General features: G+C 38.6%; 1 protein-coding gene and 1 long non-coding RNA gene across 5 annotated transcripts in view; both read left to right on the forward strand.

The window, feature by feature from the left end:
• The window catches only part of LOC132535287 (uncharacterized), a 422,795-nt gene that overhangs the window by 253,690 nt on the left and 145,223 nt on the right, over positions 1–23,882 (forward strand). The window lies entirely within an intron of this gene.
• The window catches only part of STK32A (serine/threonine kinase 32A), a 171,566-nt gene that overhangs the window by 2,461 nt on the left and 145,223 nt on the right, over positions 1–23,882 (forward strand). For 2 of the 4 annotated variants that reach the window (XM_016185286.2, XM_007516361.3), the window contains exon 2: positions 5,490–5,627. In XM_016185286.2, coding sequence (XP_016040772.1) covers positions 5,576–5,627 — 52 coding nt within the window. In that variant the 5' untranslated portion in view covers positions 5,490–5,575. Of the gene's footprint in view, positions 1–5,489; positions 5,628–23,882 lie in introns of those variants that run through there. The other 2 variants (XM_016185287.2, XM_060180487.1) reach the window with 2 other exon arrangements.

Genomic DNA, 23,882 nt, shown 5'->3' on the forward strand with positions numbered 1-23,882 from the left:
TATTTTCATATATATATATATATATTTTCATATATATATATTTCATATATATATATATATATATAAATGGTGAAACAAAATGATGAAATATAAACATTAAGGAGAGTGGTATTATCTTAGGTTTGTTTGTTTCATAATTCCTTCATCTCTCTAAATATTTCCAAATTCTGCCTTTCATATGTAAACAAGATGAATTATGTCTGTTGTGACAACAAAACCTGGACAGTTCTAGGCTAAGTTGTAATTTTTCTTGCTTTTCTCTCTGTGCTATCCAATTTCTGGTCATGATACTTCTTTACTAGGGGTCCTTAGCTGCTTGGGGAAGCTCATCTATAGACATCCACCAAAAGGAGAGCACAGAGGTCAAATGTTGCAATCAGAGGAGATTCTGCATTTACAGCTAAAAAAATCTGATCAGTGGCCAGAGCAAGGTAGAATCTGCAAACTCCCTGAACCCCCATAAGACAAATTACTTTCAGTCAGGACTATGCTGGAGTTCAGTGCCTGCATAACTAATCTACAGCTCCTGACAGCCATTGCTTTCTTTCCTTTCCAATAAAGACAGAGAGAAATGCAAGGGAGAAAGAAAAGAGAGACACCTGCAGAACTGCTCCACTGTTTGTGAAGATTCCCTCCTGCAGGTGGGGACTGGGAGGTTGAGTCTTTTTCCATAACCATTATCCTAATTCCTTAGCCCTCTCTTTTTATTTTCTCCTTTGAGGAATTTCATTTCTTTGGGTGGTGGCTATACTCTGGACATCTGAGACTGATCTTATATGACACTGAAGAGTTAAGTACCAGGAGGTCAAGAAGGCTGCACAGTTTAGAAGAAAGTTCTATGACTCTCCTGGCATCTATTCAGCAGAGTGGAAAAGATATGTCTTCATTTTCTTGTCAGAGAAAGAATACAGTCATTTAATTTGGTTACCCAAGTAGGGAAAAAGAAAGAGAAAGACAGTTCTGAACTCAGTGGGGTGTGTTTAGGGGCTTTGGAAAAGCCACTACCCAATAGTTCCATCCACCTGTCTTTCCCCACCACATGCCAAGGGCTCATTCCTCCTTCTAGAAAAGCCACAGAATCTTTGATAGACAGAAGTGTCTATATGTCAAGATGGAGCTCTAAAATGCGCTGAGATAGTGAGTATCTGCCTGTCTCTCTTTCTGATTTGACAGCTTGCAAGGTCAGTGCTTGTGCACATGCCATTACAGCAAGGCAGAGGATTACTTGAGAAAAGCCTGAGGTGTGAAGAAAAATGGGAGAATGGCAGGGTTGGGGTGTGGTGTGAAATGAAAGCTTTATGCACTGAGGTTTTAACAGGAAGGATAAAAGACAGTAGAGTTCCATTAGGTGGTGTTAATAACCCCAGTTCCTGAAAATTGGTGTTCTCTTTGGAACCAATATTTTCTGATTTCATCTGTGGCTCAGCCTTCCTAGTAACCCTCTCTTTGTTCTGGACTCTAAATGCAGTAATAGCACACAGATTATTCTCCATTGACTTCTTACTAGCCCACAATGAAACATGAAGGCATTCATTGGCTTCTTCCCCTTTCCCCTGGAATTAAAAGCACTGTTTTTTAGTCCAAAGAGTCACTGGAGTTCTTTCTGTCTTCCTGTTCTCATTAGCCCTGACCCCTTTCCTCCAGTCACCTGTTGTCATCTGCCCCTTCCCTCCCCCACACTCCCTTGCCATTTAATTGGATGCTTCCTAATTACTGACTCCTTTGTCCTCCACTTAATGTTTTTTGCCTCTAGAGTTATTGCTGGGGCGGGTTCAGTGTGGGCACTACTAATCCATGGTTCCTGGTGGCCATTTTTCCTTTTTCTTTTTTCTTTTTTCTTTATAAAAAGGAAACATTGACAAAACCATAGGATAAAAGGGGTACAACTTTGCACAATTCCCACGACCAGACCTCCATATCCCATCCTTCCCCTTGATAGCTTTCCTATTCTTTAACCCTCAAGGAGTATGGACCCAAGATCATTGTGGGATACAGAAGGTTGAAGGTCTGGCTTCTGTAATTGCTTCCCCACTGAACATGGGCATTGACAGGTTGATCCATACTCCCAGCCTGTCTCTCTCTTTGCCTAGTGGGGAAGGAATCTGGGGAAGTGGAGCTCCAAGACACATTGGTGGGGTTGTCTGTCCAGGGAAGTCTGGTAACATCCTGCTAGCATCTGGAACCTGATGGCTGAAAAGAGAGTTAACATACAAAGCCAAACAAATTGTTGACCAATCATCATGAACCTAAAGGCTGGAATAGTGCAGATGAAGTGTTGGGGGGGGGTTTCCTCTATTTTGTAGATAGCTAGTAGGCATATTTTAGTTACATTCCAAAGGGCCTGTAGCTATACTAGTGTTTTTTTTTTTTTTTTTTTTTTTTTTTTTTTTTTTTTTTTTTGTCTGAGCTTGAAATCTGATACCCAGGTGGATCCAAGTTATTCTCTGGGAAGATGATGTCATGGCTGGGAAAAGAAAACTGATCAAGGAAGAAAGTAACTCCCTAATATGGGAAAGGGGTATAAATATTGTTGATTGCAACCCCCCTTGATTTGATGTGATCTGGGACCCATAATTATCTTAGGAACCTGTGTGACCTCTGCATCCCTATAGATCTGAGCTCACATTCTGAGGTCATGAGTAGGAACATTCCATGCTGCCCCAGTATCGATCCATCTTCCTCAGGTGTAGCATAGAGCATGTTGTTCAGTCTCCCTTTGGAGGATGGACCAATCTCTACCATTGTTGATCCAAGTTGAGGGCAAAGTCCTGTGGGGGCCCACAAAGGGGTCTAATTTCTTGTTCCTGATAGAAATGACCAGTAACAATGGAGAGAGGGATTTATTTGAGTTCTAGGCCCATCAAGTCTGTTTGGGAATCTCAGGACTCCCCGATTAGGGCCCCAGCTGGTGGAATGGCCTGATAGTGATTAAAGAGTCATCATATGCCAGTCTCTTGCCCTTATTCACCCTTTGCAGTCCTTGCTTTGATAAGGTTAGCTTTGGAGTGAGTGAGAGAACTGTAATAGGAAGTAGGTGAGGAAGGTATCTAAGTCTAAGTGGACACTATTTCATTATGAACTTGATACTGACTCACTACAGACTATTGTGTATTTTTGCTTTCAGGTATATATTTTGCCCTAATTTATGGATACATGTGAACATTTGCTGTATCTTACGGGACCTGGCCTATATCTAGGTTTTGGGACTTTGTTAGGAAGTGAACTTCCTGGAATGGAATTAGAGAATACCATGAAAGGAAAGGTCTCACCCGAATGATAAGGATGGAGGGTTAGCATTCCATGCCTGATGTCTCTGGACACAGTTGGAAGTGAAGCATGCACTACAAATTAAGTCAGATCCTGCTTTGAGTTTCCCTTTCTGTTATTCTTTCTCAACTTCTGTTTATGAGTGGGATCACCCCCTACTCGTCTTTATCTTTCTGATTTAGCTCACTTAACATTATTCCTTCTAGCACCATCAAAGATGGGTCAGAGAAGGTGGGGTTTTTTTTTTATTATTAATAGCTGTGTAGTGTTCCTTTGTGTATATATACCACAGCTTTCTCAGCCACTCATCTGTTGTTGGGCACCTGGGTTGCTTCCAGGTTTTAGCTATTATGAATTGTGCTGCTATGAACATAGGTGTACACATATCTTTTTGGTTGGGTGTTATGGAGTCCTTGGGGTATATTCCCAGGAGAGGAATTACTGGGACATATGGAAGGTCCATGTCTAGCCTTGTGAGAGTTCTCCAGACTGCTCTCCACAGAGGTTGAACCAATTTACATTCCAACTGCAGTGCAGAAGGGTTCCTCTTTCCCCATACCCTCTCCAGCATTTGTTGCTGCTGTCCTTTTTGATGTACGCCATTCTCACAAGAGTAAGGCGGTATCTCAGTGTTGTCTTTATTTGCATTTCTCTGACAATCAGTGACCTGGAACAATTTTTCATACGTTTGTTAGCCTTTTGGATTTCCTCTGAAGTGAATGTTTTGTTCGTTTCCTCTGCCTATTTTTGGATGGGGTCATTTGCTTTTTTGTTGCTAATCATTTTTACTTTTCTTCCCCTTTCCTTTCTACTTTAGTTTTATTTGACAGAACAGAGAGAAATTGAGAGGGAAGGGGACATAGAGAGGAAGAGACAAAGGCAGGCACCTGCAGACCTGCTTCACTGCTCAAGAAACATCTTCCCAGCAGGTGGGGAGCAAGGGCTCCAACCTGGATCCTTGCACATGGTGATATGAACTCTTAACTAAATGTGCCACCACCTGGCCCCCCTCTCCACTTAATGTTGATCCCAGGAGCCATACTTAGGAACTTTGCTCAGGCCATAACATTTATTTTGTATAAAATCTGTATCTTAATGAGTTCTATGATAGATACTGGAGATCTAGTGCCTGTATTCATATTGCCACTTATCTACAATCACTTAGATATGAGAGCAGTGGTCTGTTTTAGATGACACTTGGAAACTCCAGGATCCCTCATGCCTGCCCCAGGCACCTGTGCCTTCCACTTAGTGAGGTTCACTCACTCCCACAGGAATTTGAGCTCTTGGACTTGTGGTTTCCCTCACTTAAGAAGTGACATGTTAAAGTGAGTGGTCCAAAGCCATTATCAAGTGTCAGTTTGGGAACCAGAACTCTTTATCCATTTGGAGGAAAATAAAATTCCTTACAAAGGTACTTAAAAATGAAGCTGGAAATATACATTTCCCAAGACTTTGTGATAGTCACATGCAGCATTTACTATGAGTTTCAGAGTGACTAACAGGGCATGAAGCAACTGTATGACCTATCTTCTTGAGTCATATTTCATTTGCCTTTGTGATAAAGGCCAATATCACCTTTAAGTTTAGGAGAAGCAACATGTCTATCAAAATTTGCCAGCTTGCTGGTATAATGAAGCCCAGCCTCAGACCTTATTCCTTGTATTTTCTAGGGTAGGAGGAAGAGTTAGAGACTGTGTTTTCAGTGGTGTGGGAGGTGGTGCAGAGGATAGAGCGTTGGACTCTCATGCTTGAGGTCCTGAGTTCGGTCCCCAGCAGCACCTGTACCAGAGTGATGTCTGGTTCTTTCTCTGTCTCTCCTGTCTTTCTCATGAACAAAGAAATAAAATCTTAAAAAAGAGAGAGAGAGAGAATGTGTTTTCATGACTAAAAGTATTGATGTATATCACTTAAAATTGCATATTTCTTAAAAAATAAACTAAAATATTATTTTACTTTTACAGTTAAGCACCACTGACCTCACTTTATGTTTGTTCTTACATTTAGAAAAACATTTTATTCTCTTTGTAAACTCAGGTCTCCTGCTGATGAGCTTATAAGGGGACTGTGCCAGAGACCTGATGATCAACTATTTCTAAATTATCATTTTCAAGTATGAAAAAATTATGCTGTACAGATTAAGTTAGTATTTTGATAGTAGTCTATACTCATGAAACCTTGAATGTACTATATTATAAGGAGACTATCTCTTTTTCTTTAAGATAGGTTCCTGGACATTTTTGAGTGAAGATGAGTGTTTCTGCCAGGATAATGTAACTGGGGGACCCAGGTCTGGGCAGAGTCAACCATGGGAGCCAACACTTCAAGCAAGCCCCCAGTGTTTGATGAAAATGAGGATGGTAAGAAATGTGTGAGAGGCAGTGCGACCCAGGTTAGAACCTGGCACCCTCTGCATTTGAGGAAGATTTGTTGTTGTGGTATCTTACTTTCTGTCTATGTGTCTCTCTCTTTCTATCTAGAAAAGTCCTTTTTCAGAGTGGTGAAGCCTCAGTGATGAAAAACAACAACAACAACAACAAAAAAGGATTGTATGTGACATGCAGAGTATTATAGAATTGACATACAAACTTCTAGTTTTATAGGTATAATACACTGCAATTTTTAAAAATTTATTTATTCCCTTTTGTTGCCCTTGTTGTTTTTCATTGTTGTTGTTGTTATTGATGTTGTCATTGTTGGATAGGACAGAGAGAAAGGGACAGAGGAGGGGAAGACAGAGAGGGGGAGAGAAAGACAGACACCTGCAGACCTGCTTCACCGCCTGTGAAGCGACTCCCCTGCAGGTGGGGAGGCGGGGGCTCGAACCAGGATCCTTAGGCTGGTTCTTGCGCTTTGTGCCACGTGCGCTTAACCCGCTGCGCTACCGCCCGACCCCCCTGCAATTTTTTTTAAAGGTAGAATCATAAGACTATGACAGGTCGTTGTGTGCTAATTTCTGGATCTTATTTACCACTTTATCTTGGCCCTGTGGCAGCTTGCTCAGTCACAGCTGTAACAATGTCTTATGTTCAAAGGATGCTGTGATTGGTTGCCTGGTAGATAGAAGGCCTTGGAATTAAATGATTTGTTTGTTTTCTGTGCTGTTCCCTTGGTGTTTAATTTTCCTGTTCTGCTAATTCTTATAGAAAATATCATAGACTGTCAAATTACATGTGACTGATAGTCAATACTCATCACAGTACAGAGCACAGTCATTCATTTTGCAATGCTAGCTCAAGGGAAATGGAGTTAGTTGTACTAGGGAAAAACAAGGCTCTAAAACCAGACTCAGCAAGAAAAGAAAAGGAGAGGAGAGGAGAGGAGAGAAAAGAAAGGAAAAGAAAAGAAAAGAAAAGACAAGAGAAAAGAAAAGAAGAGAAAAGAAGCAAAAAGAAAAGGAAAGAAAAGATAAAAGGAAAGGGCTGATTTCTTAGCTACTCCATAGTGGAAAATGACCCAAGGAGGCATGTGTCATTTTCCTTCCCATAGCGGACCTTGTAAACAGGGAAGGTGGCAGCTATTCATACACTGTCCAGGAAAAAAGACCCCAGCTAGTAAGCTGCCCAGGTCTCCTGGTAGGAGCATCCAGCATCGTTTCCAGGAAATTCTGCTGATTGAAGCACAAAGGAAAGGAAAAATGGACTGAAATTCAAGAGACAAGAGCTCAGTCTTATTGCCAACTCTCATAGATACTCAAAAGGGTTTTCTTCACTCTGTCAGTGTTCTGCCCCCCAGGAGTGAGGGGACAGGGAAACCTGAAAGTCTTTTTCTTTTCTTCTTCTTTTTTTCTTTATTGGGGGATTAATGTTTTACAGTTGACAGCAAACACAATAGTTTGTGCATGCATAACATTTCTCATTTTTCCACACAATACAACCCCCACTGAGTCCTCTGCCATCCTGTTCTAGTCTATGGCCATACCACCCTGAACACGCCCAATCTCATCTGAAAGTCTTTTTCAACTGAAAACATTTTATCATTTTGCAATCCTAAAATCACTCTGTAAAAATTAGGTAGCAGCCTCTAAATCATCAAGGTGAATTGCGTTAGAGCGTAACTTTAACGGGTGAAACCAAGCTGTGAGTATTAATCACTTAAATAAGATGCGCGTGTTTTTCTTTCTCCTATAATGATCTAGATATAACTCATCCAGAAAATGCTTAGAGGTAAAATGAGGATTCTCTAGTAAGAGTTTGTTTCTATCCTCTTCCTGTCCTTTCAGCTTTACTTCTTCCCCACCCCACCTCAGGCATCAGAAATTCTAGCTCTTGGAGGCTGGGCTCACTAAGGGTATGATTTAATGGTAACTTGTCATTTTCATTCATATGTAGAAACATAAACCTAGCTGCAAGGGAGGCTGGAAAATTTACTACCTGACACAAAGACAGGGAGAATGAACTGTCTTCCATGCTTGGGGAAAAAGTCTACTAAAATAATATATTTTGACTCACTGGACTCCTAACAACATTACCTGATGGATTACCATGGCTTTCCCTTATAGCTGCTATTAGTTTGTAGAGGCATATCCTAAATGCTATACAGGAGATCTGAAATTACCTAGTTAGAAAAAGGTTTTGTGAAAACTTTTCTTCCACTCATTTATGTAGCCTTGTTTTACCTTACCTATTATTGTTGTGCTGATTTCTTTCCTATCTCTAAAATGGGAAGATAAGGAGGTATCTATTTCATTTGTTTGGTTCACTGTGTCACTGGGTTAGTGTTATATGAAGGTATTAGGATAGCATTATAATGAAAAAACGCAGAAGTACCCACATTGTGTTTATATCAACTGATCCTTCTCATGGAGTTCCCAAGGGAAGGCTAATTGTGGCTCATGGGAAATTTTTGATAGGTACCACTTAAAAAATTTTTTTTTTTTAAGTAGTGATTCAGTACTGGCGTACAGGATTATAAGATTGTGGGGTTTAGTTTCATACCACATCTATCACCAAAGTTCAGTGCACCCACTCTCCCCAAGATTAACCATAGTTAATCAAGTTCTGTGCACCCACTCTCCCCAAGATTAATCATAGTTCTCCAAAAGTCTTAGAAATGGTACCACGTTATAAATACATGCAAGGAACTCTAGAAAAACTAGATTGAGTTAGAGTTGAGTTTAAGGATAAAGCAGGTTTTTCTTAATGCTATGTATGTGGCCACCTTTGTGATGGCCACATACATAATATTTGGCTGTGCTTCTGGAAGATGAGGTTCTGGTCTGCCTATACCTTAGTTTGGAAGACAGCTGTAAATAGAAGTCATAGCACTCTACAATGAAATTGTCAGTCTTCATGAGGAATACAGTGGGATATAACATGGCCTTTGTCCTGCTCTTGTAAAATTCATGTCATAGTGGCAAATAGCAAAGAAGCAAACACATAAACTATCTTAACTTCAGGCAGCACTAGTGGACTACCAAAAAGATGACTCTGATGGCTCTTGTGAGTTATGAAAGGATGATGACAGAGACCATGTTAGATAGGGTGATGGTCTTTCTGAGAGAGCCATTTTGAGTTGAAGTCTGAAAGCTGAGAAGAAGCCATTCTTTTTTTTTTTTTCCCTCCAGGCTTATTGCTGGGCTCGGTGCCTGCACCATGAATCCACCGCTCCTGGAGGCCATTTTTTCCCCCTTTTGTTGCCCTTGTTGTTGTAGCCTCATTGTGGTTATTATTATTACTATTGTTGATGTTGTTTGTTGTTGGATAGGACAGAGAGAAATGGAGAGAGGAGGGGAAGACAGAGGGGGAGAGAAAGATAGACACCTGCAGACCTGCTTCACCACCTGTGAAGCGAGTGACTCCCCTGCAGGTGGGGAGCCGGGGGCTCAAACCGAGATCCTTACACAGATCCTTGTGCTTTGTGCCACATACGCTTAACCCACTGCGCCACCACCTGACCCCCAGAAGCCATTCTTAATGACATGAGATGAAGAGTACAAGCAGAGGAAATCTTAAGCCCAAAGTGCAAGTGATGACAAAACTGGAAATGTTCTTTATGGAAATAAAGAACACTCTGATGAATATGAGTTTGCATTTTATTAAGGTTTATATTCAATTGCCACATTAACTCATTTGTTTTTGAAAGGTAAGAGAAAGTATGTCATGCTGGCGAATTTCCTTTTTTTTTGTTTTTCTTTTTTAAATAAGTATACCCTGTAAAGCTAATTTGATTTATTTGACTACTATGAAGCAAAGTAATAGCAAAAAATTGACTAATCAAAGTAATGACCATATCATTTTTTATATTCTTAAGTTTATATTTATATAATGAAATGAGCCAAAATCTAGGGCACTTAAAGTGAGCCAATTTAATTATTTTAAAAATATAGCTGACAAAATACTAATGTGATAAAAAATATTTCAAATTGCCTTCAAAATGTTTGAGAAGAAAATTTGAACACTTTCTCAAGCTCATAATTCAAGCTTTCTTTCTCAAGAAAAAGTGTTTTGGTTCACTTTGAAAATAATTAAAGAGTAAGATAAAGTGTTATTGAATGTCCCTTGAGATAAGATACTCTTGGTAGAATTCATCCTGACATTTCATGCTGTTCCATCTGATCTTGAAAGGATCATAGGATCATTCTATCAGTTAGGCTGATCTTCAGTAAAAACAAAGTGTAAGCTTTGCAGTGTCATTGAACACAATATCGTTTGTTTGGCTGCTGTTAAGTCATCTTACATAGTAGATCTCAAATTATACATCATGTTTCGTGGCTTTAGCTTTTATATTTTAGTGCAGTTTTAAGCTCTGGTTACTTTTTTATATGTTGGTAAAGTATTTGTAACAAAATGTAGCAATTTAACCACTTTTATGATTTTTTTTTTTGAGAAAGAGAGAAAGAAGAAAAAAACTGTTCTACTTTGGCTTATGCCAAAATCTTGGGCCACAGATTTGAACTTGGGACCTCTGGATCCTTAGATATCCGTAAATAAGCAGATCCAGTGCTATTGATATACTGGGTGAGCTGTCTTTCTGGCCCCATTTTAACCATGTTCAGTGTACAGTGTTTAGTAGTATTTTTGGGGCAGCCACCAGCTCTATTCATCTTCTGAACGTTTTTATCTTCCCAAACTGAAACTCTGTACTCATTAGATAATTATTCCCTTCGTTTCCCCACAAACCATCGCTTCTACAAACATCAATATTTAACTTTATATCTCTATGAAACTGATTATTCTAGGTACCTTATGTAAATAGAATGATGTATTGTTTGTCCTTTGGCATCTAGTGTTTTTCACTTAGCATATTGTCAAGGTTCATCAATAAGGTAGCATATAACAGGATTTTATTCTTCTGTTTTTAATTTCCTTGCTGGTGCCATTAATTAAATACACAGTGATATTACATTGCCTTACAGTTCAAATAGTGTCACTTTAAAAGTCCATCTTCTATTTACAATAAAAAGAAGTTTATTTATTTAGTTGCTAAAAAGTTTAAATGATTCCATTATAGTTTTCTCTGCATCAAATGGAGACATAGCCACAATTGCCACTGGCCAAGAACATATAAATAACCTTGTGACTTTATTCTTTTTTAAAAAATTCAAATAATATGACATATGGCTTTATTTCTTCACAAATCAATATATATTTTTCCTGTGTTTTGAATATTATGAATAATGTTTCTGTGAATATAGGTGTACAAATGTCTATTTTGAGCCAGCAAGATAGCTTACCTGGATAGTGCTCCTGCTTTGCCATGCACACAACCTAGGTTCAAATTCTGCCCCAACTGCACTGAAGGAAGCTGCAGTGCTATAAATATTTCCCTTTCTACCTCTATCTCTCCTCTTTTCAGCTGAAAAATAAGTTGATGGAGCAGTGAAGCTCCAATGATGATGGAAATAGATAAGCAACAACAACAACAAAAAAATCCATGGATGTCTGTCAGTCACTCTTCTCATTTCTTTTAGAGATTTATAGTTGATGTGAAACTGCTAAATCATATGATAATTCTTAAACTTTTTCCAGGAATGACTATACTGTCTTCCATCTAATTGTGTTTGATATTTTAATAATGAGAACCACTTAGCATTGTGGGTGTAGCCTTAGAAACTCACACACAGTTTCAGATCTCAGCTGTGCCAGAGGCTAGCAACCTGTGACCAATAAAAAAGAGAAGAAAAGAAAGAAAGAAAAAAAAAAAAAACCTAATCAACTATCTTCAAACTCTAGAGCCAATTTGCCTTACTGTAAAATGGTTTTAAATTATTTGAAATTCCATGAAAAAGGTTCTCAGATTTATTCTGCTAGTAAGTTAATTTGGGAAGGAAAAACCCAATGTGGAAATAATTAAACCTTTGTAGGCATAGTTTTTTCCCCCACAGGTAAATGCAAGTAATATTTGAGCTCACTTATACTGAGTCTTTATGATGATTAAATAATGAAAGTAGTACACTTAATAGGCTCAAGTTTTATTTACTAGGAGTAAAGTCTCTTAGCATGAACTCTTAGAAATACTCCAACTTCTGAAAAACCGAAATTGATTAAGCGCAATTAACTGTGTAGCTGTCATAGTTGATGTAACATAGTCACGATTATGTCAATGACCTTGGATTGACAGGGTGGCAGATCTCATCAATTCTGTGAACATCAATATAATAACTCTCTAACTCTCTAAAACAGGCTGGGGATATGGATCAAACTGTCAAGGCCCATGTCCAGCAGAGAAGCAACTACAGCAGCCAGAACTTCCACTTTCTGCACCCCAAACAGAATTTTGGTCCATATTCTCAGAGGGGTAAATGATAGTGGAACATGACGAGAGGGTTGTTTCCCCATTCTGCCAGGACCCAAAGCATTTGTCACGTGGAATCTTGCTTTTTATACCAGCAATGAGAAGAAAGTGAATCTGCAAGTTACCAGAGGAAGCCAAATACTGTTTCACATGTCTGAGAGAGAAGGGTTGCGGGGATGGAGGAGAGATAATTGGAATTAATAATAGGTGCAGGGGTCATTTATAAAGGAGGTAGAGGCAGCACCACTGAAAAAATTGGGAAATACATATATAATAGATAGTTACAGAATCCAGCTTGTATCAGTGACCTTGGGAGAACTATTGCAATTGCCAATGATGGGGATGAGACACAGAATTCTGGTGGTGGGAACCATATGGAATTATAACCCTATTATCTTAAAGTTTCATAAATTAATATTAAATAATTAATGATAATCTCTTAAAAAGACAAAAATGTGTCAGAGACAATACTACTATAAACCATTAATCCCCCAAATAAAATAATAATAATATATAAAAAGAAATGTATCTTTAGTGATAACAACAATCCTGTACTTCAGCGTTCTCTCAATAAAGTGATACTGACATTGAATAAAATGAAATAAAAAGGAAAAAGGGGGTGCAGGCAGTGATGCACCTGGTTAAGTGTAAACACTACAGTTGCCAAGCACCCAGGTTTAAGCCCCTGATCCCCACCTGCAGGGGGAGAGCTTCACAAGTGTTGAAGCAGGACTGCAGGTATCTCTCTGTTTCTCTCCATCTCTATCTCCCCCTTCTCTCTCAATTTCTCTCTGTCTCTATACAATAATTAATTAATTTTAAAAATAAAATGAAAAAGTAGGTGAGATGATGACATAGTTATTTAATAGTTTTTTTAGCATGTGGAATGCAGTACATATATGCTTGTACATAGAAACTCTCAGAAAAAGCACAAAAGAAATAAAAAAAGAATGGTATCTTGTGGTAAAGAGAACTTGGGAATTATTTCAACCTTAAAAAATAAAATAAAATAAACCTAAAGAGAACCCAAGTTAGTGACTGCACAAACATATACATTCATTTGGGTTTTTTTTAACCCTCTTCTGCTCTGCGTGATCATACTTTCTTTATTATTATTATTTATTTATAGAAAGGAAACACTGACAAAACCATAGGATAAGAGGGGTACAACTCCAACAATTCCCACCACCAGAACTCCATTTCCCATTCCCTCCCCTGATAGCTTTCCTATTCTTTATCCCTCTGGGAGTGTGGACCCAGGGTCATTATGGGGTGCAGAAGGTGGAAGATCTGGATTCTGTAATTGCTTTCCCGCTGAACATGGACGTTGGCAGGTCGATCCATTATATAATGGCCTTGCCTATCTTTTATTACTTTATTTAATTTAAAGTCTGTGGTGTCAGATGCCGGTCTAGCTTCGCGGGCAGGAGACAGACGACCAGGGACTCATGGCTGAGCTGGGAAGCAGTATCTCTTTATTCATCTGGAACGCAGTGCAATCTAAGCTATCTCTAATCTAATCACAATCCTGTCCTTATATATCCTGAGGAGGAAGTGTCAGATCTGAAGAGGATGTATGTAGGATAGGGGGTGGGGAGAGGGAAAAAGCATGCAAAACAGTGAGGATTAAACCAATGCCCTGGAGGCAGGGTGGTGCTTAGTTAACAGTGGTTATGTAAATAGAATACAGTGTTAAGCAGGGGGGATTAAACCAATGAAACAGAAGGGGTCTTAGAAGCAGAATTTAGAAGCATACCAACAGTCAGAGATGAGAATGGCTGTTCCTGCCTTTTTACAGTTCATTGTCCTGTCAATATCAGGTTAATTGAAACTGCTATTATTAGGATAATTGAGGCTGTTGTTTGTGTGATCCATTAACCATTATGAGAGTTTTCCAGCCTTTCACTTTAAGTCTGTGTTTGTCTTGTTGGGTTAGGTAGGATTCTTGCCTGCAGCATATTGTTGGGTTGTGTTTTCTGATCCAGCCTCCCACTCTGTGCCTTTTAATGGGTGAGGTTAAGCCATTGACAGTTATTGATACTGTTTAATGTATTATAGTGCCATTATTCAATATTTTATTTTCTTTGGTATATGGCAAGTATTATGGTGATGTTCTTGTTTATAAGAGGTCTTTAAGAACCTCTTTCTGGATATGCTTGGTGATGTTTGCCTCCTATAACTGTGGTCTGTATGAGAAGGTTTTGATCCCCCCATCTAGTTTAAATGAAAGTCTAGCAGGATACATTATCCTTGGTTGAAGCCCTTTTTCATTGAGGGCTCGAGACATTTCTGGCCATTCTCTTCTGGCTTTTAGAGTTTGAGTAGAGAAGTCTGCTGAAGTCTTATGGGTTTTCCCCTGTATATGACTTTTTTGTTTTTCTCTTGTAGCCTTTAGGATACTTTCTTTATCCTTACTTCTTTTCATTGTAACTATGATGTGTCTTGGGGTGTTTTGATACCTGGATTGGTTGTGTTTGGGACTCTCTAGGCCTCCTGAATCTTAATGCCCTTTCTGTTGTTTAGGTCTGGCAAGTTTTCTTCTATTATTTTCTCTAGACTATTTACTTCCCCTTCCTCTCTTTCTTCCTCTGGTAGGCCAATTATATGAATGTTACTTCTTTTGAGATCATCCCATATGTCTCTGTGGTTGTTTTCAGTGTCTCTTAATCTCTTTTTGAGCTCTTTTACCACTTTCTTTGTTTCCTCTAGCCCATCTAGCCCATTGTCTGGCTACTTCTATTTTCTGCTTCTATTAGTCTGTTTTCCCTTCCCTCAGCTTCTGTTTTCAGTTCAGTTATAGTATTAGCTTATTTTGCTAATTATTCTTTTAGCTCAGCTATTTCAGCTTTCAGTTCTCTAATTACCTTGAGGTAACTTGTCATTTCCTTGAGTGTCTTATCTGCTCTTTCCCTAATTCTGATAGCCCTTTCCTCCATAGTTGTGTTCATTTCTGTGATTATTAGATTTATTATTGCTTGCATACTTTTCTTATTTATGGTTACTTCTGACTGATTTGGAGTTTCTTCTGGGCTCCTGTACTTTGTGGGAGCAGTTTTATTTGCTCTTGATCTAACAATTTTTTTTTCTTAAAGAAATAAAGGAGCAGTGAAAGGAAAGAGTTATTTATTTATTTATATTTTGAATTAGCTAGGAGGATAGAAAAAGGAAAGTGGAGGGAAGAGGGAGGGAAATAAGTTCCTCTCACAATGGATAGGACAGCCAGTCAGTCACCTATTAATTGAAAAAAACAACAACAATTAATTTTGGTCAACCTGAGGAAGGAGGAGGAAAAAGGAGCACAGGTATATAATAGTAGTAGTAATAATAATGAAATAGAATAGAGTAATAAACCCTGACAGTCTCAGTCTGCTTCTTGGACTGCTCCAGATTGGCTGCAGGTAGGCTGAGCAAAGACAGCCAATTATAAAAAATATCAAAAAAAAAAAAAAAAAAGAAGAAAGAAAAAAAACTCCAGGTAGACTTTCCCAGACAGTGCTGAGGCTCTGATTGGTCATGTATTTTGTCACTCAAATAGAGCTCCAGCCACCTAGAAAACTGAGAAGGAATACAAAGAGATTTATGTGATCTGAAGAGAAACCAGAGTATGGAATACAAAGAGAAAAAGGATTGGAATGACACCTGTGGTGAACCAGGAATCTTGGTAAAGAAAATAGCTCAGCGGGAGTCGGGTGGTAGCACAGTGGGTTAAGCACACATGGCGCAAAGCGCAAGGACCGGCAGAGGGATCCCGGTTCGAGCCCCTGGCTCCCCACCTGCAGGGGAGTTGCTCCACAGGCAGTGAAGCAGGTCTGCACGTGTCTATCTTTCTCTCCCCTTCTCTGTCTTCCCCTCCTCTCTCCATTTCTCTCTGTGCTATCTAACAATGACGACAACATCAATAACAACAACAACTACAACAACAGTAAAAAGACAACAATGGCAACAAAAGGGAAAATAAATAAATAAATAAATAAACAAAATAGCTCAGCTTAAATTTTTTCTAATTTAAACCTGCTACAAGAGGCTGTCCAGCCTCTGGGGGCTGTTTCTAGGGTTCAGGGGAGGAGTGAGTTCAGAAATAATCAAGCCAAAAATATTTTCCTTTGCCCTTTTGGCCTCTGTCAGCCCAAGAGTGAGTTATGGGACTCTATTTTGGTGTCACCTTGACCATCCCTGTTCACCCTCCTACAGACAGCCCAGTATCCTACCCAACCAGAGGATCCCAGGTTGTACGCTGCTTCTGTTTGGAGTTCATGGCAACTGCTGTTTCCCAGTTGCCATCTTGGCCCCACCTGATCATACTTTTATTAAAGGCAAAAATCATGAACTTATCTAGGCTAAAAAAGTCAGTGAACTTTTTCTAATTTAAGCCAAATTTAACTATGTAAGTGATCCCATTCAGTCAACAGACACAATGACAATTACTCATCCATCCTCATACCTAACTAGCGCAAAGATCCTGAGATAAGAATCACAGAACAGAAAGATATTTTAAATTTTATAAAAGAAGAAATGTGCCAGTCATACTTATTTCTAAACTCCTTCCCTTGAGTCTGCTTTCTCTGAGTGCAGTGTTTTTGCTTTAGTGTTTGTTTGTTTTGCTTGTCTGTTTTGTCTAAAGCATCTCCCTAAAATAAAGTTTTATAGCTAAGGGTTTCAGGCTGACTTAGAAAAAGAAACCCCTTTTTAAAAATGTTTGATTACCTTTATTTATTGCAGACAGTCAGAAATCAAGAGGGAAAGTGGAGACAGAAATGAAGAGAGACAAAGAGACACCTTCAGCACTGCTTCACCATTCAAAATGCATTCCCCCTGCAGGTGGGGACTGGGGGCTCAAACCTGGGTCCATGTGCATTGTAATATATGTGCTCAACCAGTTGTGCTACAAATTCTTTAACAGAGGAAAGTGGCTGAGGCAACAGAAGAGGGTCTTGAGATCATTATTACTTTTTCAAGCATACACAAAGGATATAGAGATGCTAAGGATGTTTTTGTTCAGCCAAAAGATCACTTTCTTTCTCCTTCTTCTTCTTCTTCTTCTTCTTCTTCTTCTTCTTCTTCTTCTTCTTCTTCTTCTTCTTCTTCTTCTTCTTCTTCTTCTTCTTCTTCTTCTTCTCCTTCTCCTTCTCCTTCTCCTTCTTCTCCTTCTCCTTCTCCTTCTCCTTCTCCTTCTCCTTCTCCTTCTCCTTCTCCTTCTCCTTCTTCTTCTTCTTTTTTTTTTTTTTTTTTTTACCAGAGCACTGTTCAGCTCTGGCTTATGGTGGTGCGGGGGGATTGAATCTGGGACTTTGGAGCCTCAGGCATGAGAGTTTGTTTGCTTAACCATTTTGCTATCTACCCTCTGCCCCAAAAGATCACTTTCTTCTGCAGAATTATTGTACAAGAAAAGTTGGCTTTAGGATAAAAAAAAAAAAGAGCTTCTACCAAGAGTTCACCAATGCCTTGGGTTTGCAGAGAGAGCTCAATTATTGCATTATTCTTTAGACTTGCTGAAAACTCAATGTTCTACTTTCTGTTGGCAATGCTTGCCTCCTAGGATGTGTGGTTTCCAGTTTTCCTACATCTTCTTCTGTGACAGAGGCAACAGGGTCTTTCAAAATGTTGGTCCAAGAAAATTGGCCACGGGTTTGCAGTCCAAAAGAAACTGGAGGCTATTGAATTGATTCCAGAAATGGAGGACTTGGAGAATCTCCTTTGTTATTGTAATGTCTGTGTATTGTGTATTTGTACCCAATTACGTAGGCAGACATTTCATATTTCCCTTCTCAACCCTGAGTATAGTGATCTGATTTTATAATTGTTATTTTGTATTAAAATGATTGAGAAAAGGAAACAGTCTTACTTGAGAATGAGCTCCTTAAAATCAAGCTGTTAAAAATGGTCTGATTTTCAGTAAAAACATTAGTCATACATAGATACAGATACAGACATACATTCAGATATAAAGTCACCCCATATCTGTGACCTTGGGAGGAATATTGAAGTTTCATCTGGAGAAGGACGGGGACACAGCACTCTGGTGATGGGAACACTGTAGAATTATTCCCCTATTATCTTGTAATCTGTTAAGTAACTATTAATCACTAATAAAAATAAATTTAAAAAAGACACACATCATAAGTAATTTCAGATCCAATGGTTTAGCTCAATCAGCAAACATGTAATACAGGAAGGCTTTATTTCCTACATCCCGTGAGTTGGAAGAATGAAGGGAAAACATATTAGACAGCCAAGAAAATAGGAGTAAGACACTGAACTAGTGCTTTCCATTTGCATGTTCGCTAAGCAATAAACTATGGGATACAGGTTTAGGAGAACCTCCTCCAAGAAGTCAAGGAAAGCCACAACCCCTCTTTGGAGATTCACAGTGTTCATCAGCACCTTAAAGATTCTGATTCTCTATTTAGATCTGATATCTTTTCAAACTTATTCCAAAATGACACCATTTTTGTTTTTTGTGGACAGAGTTTTAATGCATTGTGGCATAATATTTTGTGGGTTTCAATTTGAGAAACAAAAGGTCATAATTTTATTCAGTCCATGGGAAGCATTCCACACCCCTCCACACATACACGCATACACACACACACACACACACACACACACACACACACACACACACGGAGTGGTGTAATGGCAGCAAACTATGACCTTGAAATCTTCACAGCTGAATAGCTATTATGTCCAGCTGTAAAATTTCCCTGCCACAAGTTCCTTATGTTCAGATGTACTCAAGATGACTCAAGCTAATGAGTCAACACAAGGTAACTTCAGTTAGTTCTAGGATGCTAAAGATTGCCAGTTGAAATAAGAACTAGGTTCAATAATTTAAAGAAGCATTAAATTAAAAAAATAAAGCAGATATTGTTTTATGGACAGAGCATGGTGAAGCAATTGTTATTAATTAACACTCATGCTAAATTAGCATTTTATAATATACAATGTGAGTTTTACTCTTAACTTTTAGCTTGGGATACCCTAGGATGGAATAGTTATTTGTCAAATGGAAACCAGTTGCCTTTTGCTATCTGGTTGCTATATACATTTTTTTTTTTAGATTTGACATAACACTTTTTTCTTGTCATCATTTGAGCTTCTATTACCAAAGTTTCCTCCAGTGCAATGTGGGCTGGACTTGAACCTGGGTTGTACCCATGCTAAAGCAAATGAACTATTCAAATGAGATTCCTTGCTGGCATGGTTTACATTTTCATAGTTTAAATCAGTGGAAAAGGTGAACTGGATTTTAAATATTAACATATGTTTCATTTCTAGACAAAAATTGCCTATTTGAAGTGATACTGTTGATGAAAACCTTTTCATACCTAGAGAAAATTATTGAGTTGTTGGAAAAGTCAAGGTATGTTTTTCTGTGCAAAAATGCTGCATGACTTCTCTGACAACCCAATGTTTTAAGAACTGAAGTAACATAGCTAAAGAAATGCAATGGCTTTTGTCTTAAAGTAATGCATTGCTGTCAAAATTGTATAATGATTTTGTCCCCCTTTGTTGGAACATGTTCTATATACTTGTTTATTTTCCAAATGTATTCATCTTAAACCCTTTACCTGTAGAACCAGTGAGTTTACCTTTTTCAGAACACTACTGCTTTTGGTGATCAAAGGCATGATATTTTAGAAATAGACATAAGGAGAGTTGGGTGGTAGTGCAGTGGGTTAAGTGCACTAGGTGCAAAGTGCAAGGACTGGCGTGAGGATCCTGGTTCAGGCCCTGCGAGCTCCCACTTGCAGGGGAGTCGCTTTAGGGGCGGTGAAGCAAGTCTGCAGGTGTCTATCTTTCTCTCCCCCTCTGTGTCTTCCCCTCCTCTCTCCATTTAACAATAACAACCACAATAATAGCTACAACAACAATAAAAACAAGGACAACAAAAAGGAAATAAATAAAGTTAAAAAAGAAATAAACATAAGAGATACTAAACAAATATTAAAAAACCAAACATCATATTACTATAAAATTCTCCTGAAATCAGACAAGATGGTGTTCAGTAAGGTATGGTCATAGACTACTATAAAGTTCTTAACCAAAAAACAAAACTACAACAAAAAAGAAATCTACAGTCAACCAGTTTCAGACCATTTGGTGAGGACTCCAAACCTACTGTCTACCTTCAATGAGAACTGAAGTCTTTTGGCTGGCAAGACGGTTCACCTGGATAGTGCACTTGCTTTGCCTTGCATATGACCTGAGTTACTGCCTGGCCACCATCACAGTGGAGGAAGTTTACATGCTATGCCTTTCTTTGTTTCTGTCTCTTTGTAGCTGAAAAAAGTCAGCTCAGAGAGGTGAAACACTGGTGACAATGAAGAAGAGATGAGAGAGAGAAGTAGAAGGAGGAGGAGGAGGGAGACAGAGACATATATACATATATATATATATATATGTATATATACCACATATATATATATATATATATATATATATATATATATATATGTGGTAAAAGAACTGGGAATGTTACGGCTGATGTTTAATTCACCAGGCTGTAACAGGCTTTATCATTTCTTCTGGAACAATTTCTTATCTCCTTTCTGAGGGTACATTAACATAAAATAAGGAATATCTACCTTACTTTCTGCCTGAGTAACCAATATATATTTTTTAATTTCTGAGAATGATTAAAGCAGAGATTGGCACTGCTTTTTCTAAGATGGGCCAGACAGTAAGTAATTCATGCTTTACCATTCTTTTTGATGCCTGGACTCAATTTCCAGCATGTCTGGAGAAGGGTTCTCTCCATACCATCACAGTGATTTTCCTGACACCTGCTGTGTGCCCTACAATTCAACTCAATTCTGACATCATTGACCAGAGATGACATTACAACCCACAGGTTAAAGGTTAAGTCTTTTCCAAGTGCTAGTCCAGAGCCTGAGCTGTGATTCCAACCAACTGGCTCTTTTCAGAGGTTGCCAAGACTGCTCCTCAGATTTGATTGATTTGCTAGAGTGGCTCACTGGACTCAGAAAAACATTTAACTTGTTAGATCACCAATTTATTACTTAAGGTTCTAACTCAAGGGCAGCCAGATGGCACTGACCCATATAGGGGCAGGGAAAAGGTGTAAAGTTTCCATACCTTCTTTAGATGCACGTTTCTCCCCAAGTCTCCATGTATTCAGGCTCTCCAAAGTCTGATCCTTTTTTTTTTTTTTAAGTATTTATGGAGGCTTCACTTCAAAGGTACAATTGATTAAATCATTGGCTGCACAGGTTTGGGGACCTGTAAACCAGGAATCCTGGCTCTGAGAGGAAGAATTAAGTGTGTGTGTATGTGTCTCTCTGTGTGTGTGTGTGTTCTGAATGACAGGAAATTAATTTTTCTTTATAAATCTCATGATCACAGAAGTTCTCACAGATTCTGTACTGTCACAACCACTCAGAGTTGCCATTGTGCCTGAAAGTGGGCATAGATAATGAGCAAATGGATGGACATGATTCTGTGCCAGTAATATTTTATTTATAGATATTAAAATTTCTCATATTTTCACTTATCTCCAAATATATATATTTCCCCCCTAAGTGTAAATAAGCAGGAAAAGCTTACAAAGTGTATAGAAGTAGATGGGTCACATTTGAACTATGGGTCATTTTGCACTAAGCCCTGCTCTGAAGCCTCTTCCAGCATCTATTTCTCTGTTTCGGGGGCTCTCTGATATCTGTATATAACCTGCTAGCTTCAAACTGAGAGACTGAACAGGGAGATAATGTGTCTTCTCTGTAGATTCAGAACAAATTCATTGTCCACTGATTCTCTTCTGGTTGATTAGTATGAATCAGTAAAAGTGCTTGGGCCAAGAACTATAGTGTTTGAAATGATACAATACATCATTTTTGCAACATTTCATTTGATAGCTATACAGAGGGGATTCACTTCTGGTTCCAACATTTATGACATCACTGGATAAAAAGTATGTCTGACTAGAGGCATTTGTTTAATGAAGACTATAAAACATTAGGTGAGTTGAGCCCCCATTCTGCCCTACTGTTCTACCTAGGAATTTGTTATAAAGAAACAGCCAGTGTATTTTTGACTTCTGAACAGATTCCTGAATCGGGGTCCAGGCAGCAGGAAAAGAAGCTGCTGGTGCCCATTGTTTGGTCTTGGCACCAGCAAAAGGCATCAGTAAATCCTAGACTCCCTGGGGCACCATGTTTCATAAAAGGGGAAGAGCTGGCTATTCAGAGAGATGCCATCAATTGGCCTTGGAGGCTGCTTTTCTGGAAAAGTTCCAGATACATTCTTAAAGGACCTGCCAAGCTCCCCATGTATTAGTGGCAGCCATTTACTGCCAACCATTTGGGGTGATGATAAAGAGCTGGTGGGCCAGCAGAGTAGATCTTCAGCAGTGAGTGGCATGCTCTAGAACTGAGACCTGACTTGAAAGAGCACTACAGGATCAGAGGGCCACAGGCAAAGTTATTGATTCCCAGACACAAAAGCCGAGCTGGGGCAACATTTTCCCCTTTATTTTTGGTGAAAAGAAGAAAATGAGGGCAATGTAAGAAACTTCTCACAAAGCTGACACAACAAGGCATTTTAATTATCAGATCATATTCTTTCTTATATGGGTTTAATACTGAAGGACTATGGAAATACAATTTTTTTTGTTACAATAAAAACCAGACAAGAGACTGATCTTCTGATGCCCAATATTTTAGCCTGTTAAAAAGAGGTTAATAAGGAGCCAGGCAGTGACATACCCAATAGAGTATATGTGTTAACAGTGCTCGAGGACCCGGGTCTCTGCCATGAAGCAGTGTTGAAGGTGTCTTTCTGTCTCTCCCTCTCTACCCCTTCCCTCTTGAATTTCCTCTGTCTCTATCCAATAAACAAAATAAATAGAAGACGTTAATACAATAGTCACAAATAGCTCTTACGGAAATAAAGAAATCAAAGTGTTAATAATTGTCCTTGGCATTTGTTAATTGCTGTATAAATATTAGCCATAGTACTGTTATCATAATAATCATTATTTTTAGTGTCCTTATTTGACCAGTAACAAATAATAGCTTCCTTTTGTTGGTTTTCCTTTTCTTCTCTAGTTTTACTTTTTCTGTTGTATGATTGTATCATTGTAATTTTTTAGTAAGTTCTCTGTGGATAACTTAACTAAATAACTGAGATGAGGGGCTGGGTGGTGGCACACTTGGTTAAGCACACACATTACAATGCACAAGGACCCAGGTTTAAGTCCCTGGACCTCACCTACAGGAGTAAAGTTTCATGAGTGGTAAAGTAGGGCTGCAGGTGTCTCTTTATTTTTCCCTCTTGACCTCCCCCTCCCATCTCAATTTCTCTGTGTCTCTATCAAATAAAAAAAAATAACTGAGATAAAGAGCAAAAGAAATAGGTCACACAGATGGCCAACTTGAACTCAGACAGTGATATTCATTTAAGTGAATGATAATAGGCACTTGTGCAAGCAGACGCACTGGTGATGAAAAAAGCAACCATTTTTTATATAAATTACTTTCCATATGTAATAACAGGAAGTGACTTATTTCCAATATAAAATAACTAGAAGTTGCTGCTTAATGTGGGGTAAGAAGGAAAAGAGTAAAAAGACCTTATCCCATCCAGGAGGGTTTTTTTTTTTCTTTTGGTGATGGTTTCTTTGGTTGTGCAGATGCTTTTCAGTTTGATGTAGTCTCACTGGTTCATGTTTTAAATTTTATTTTCATTGCTGTTGAACTTGATTCTTTAAAGGCATTCCCAAAGCAAATATCATGGCATGTTCTGCCAGTGTTTTCTTTTGTTTGATGGTTTCTGATCTAATGTCCGTATTTTTGATATATTAGGAGTTGATGCATAGTGATGTGTAGTAGTCAAATCTCATTTATTTGCACATTTCAACCCAA

Source organism: Erinaceus europaeus, chromosome 2, assembly GCF_950295315.1.
Source record: "Erinaceus europaeus chromosome 2, mEriEur2.1, whole genome shotgun sequence".
NCBI classification, from domain to species: Eukaryota; Metazoa; Chordata; class Mammalia; order Eulipotyphla; family Erinaceidae; genus Erinaceus; species Erinaceus europaeus.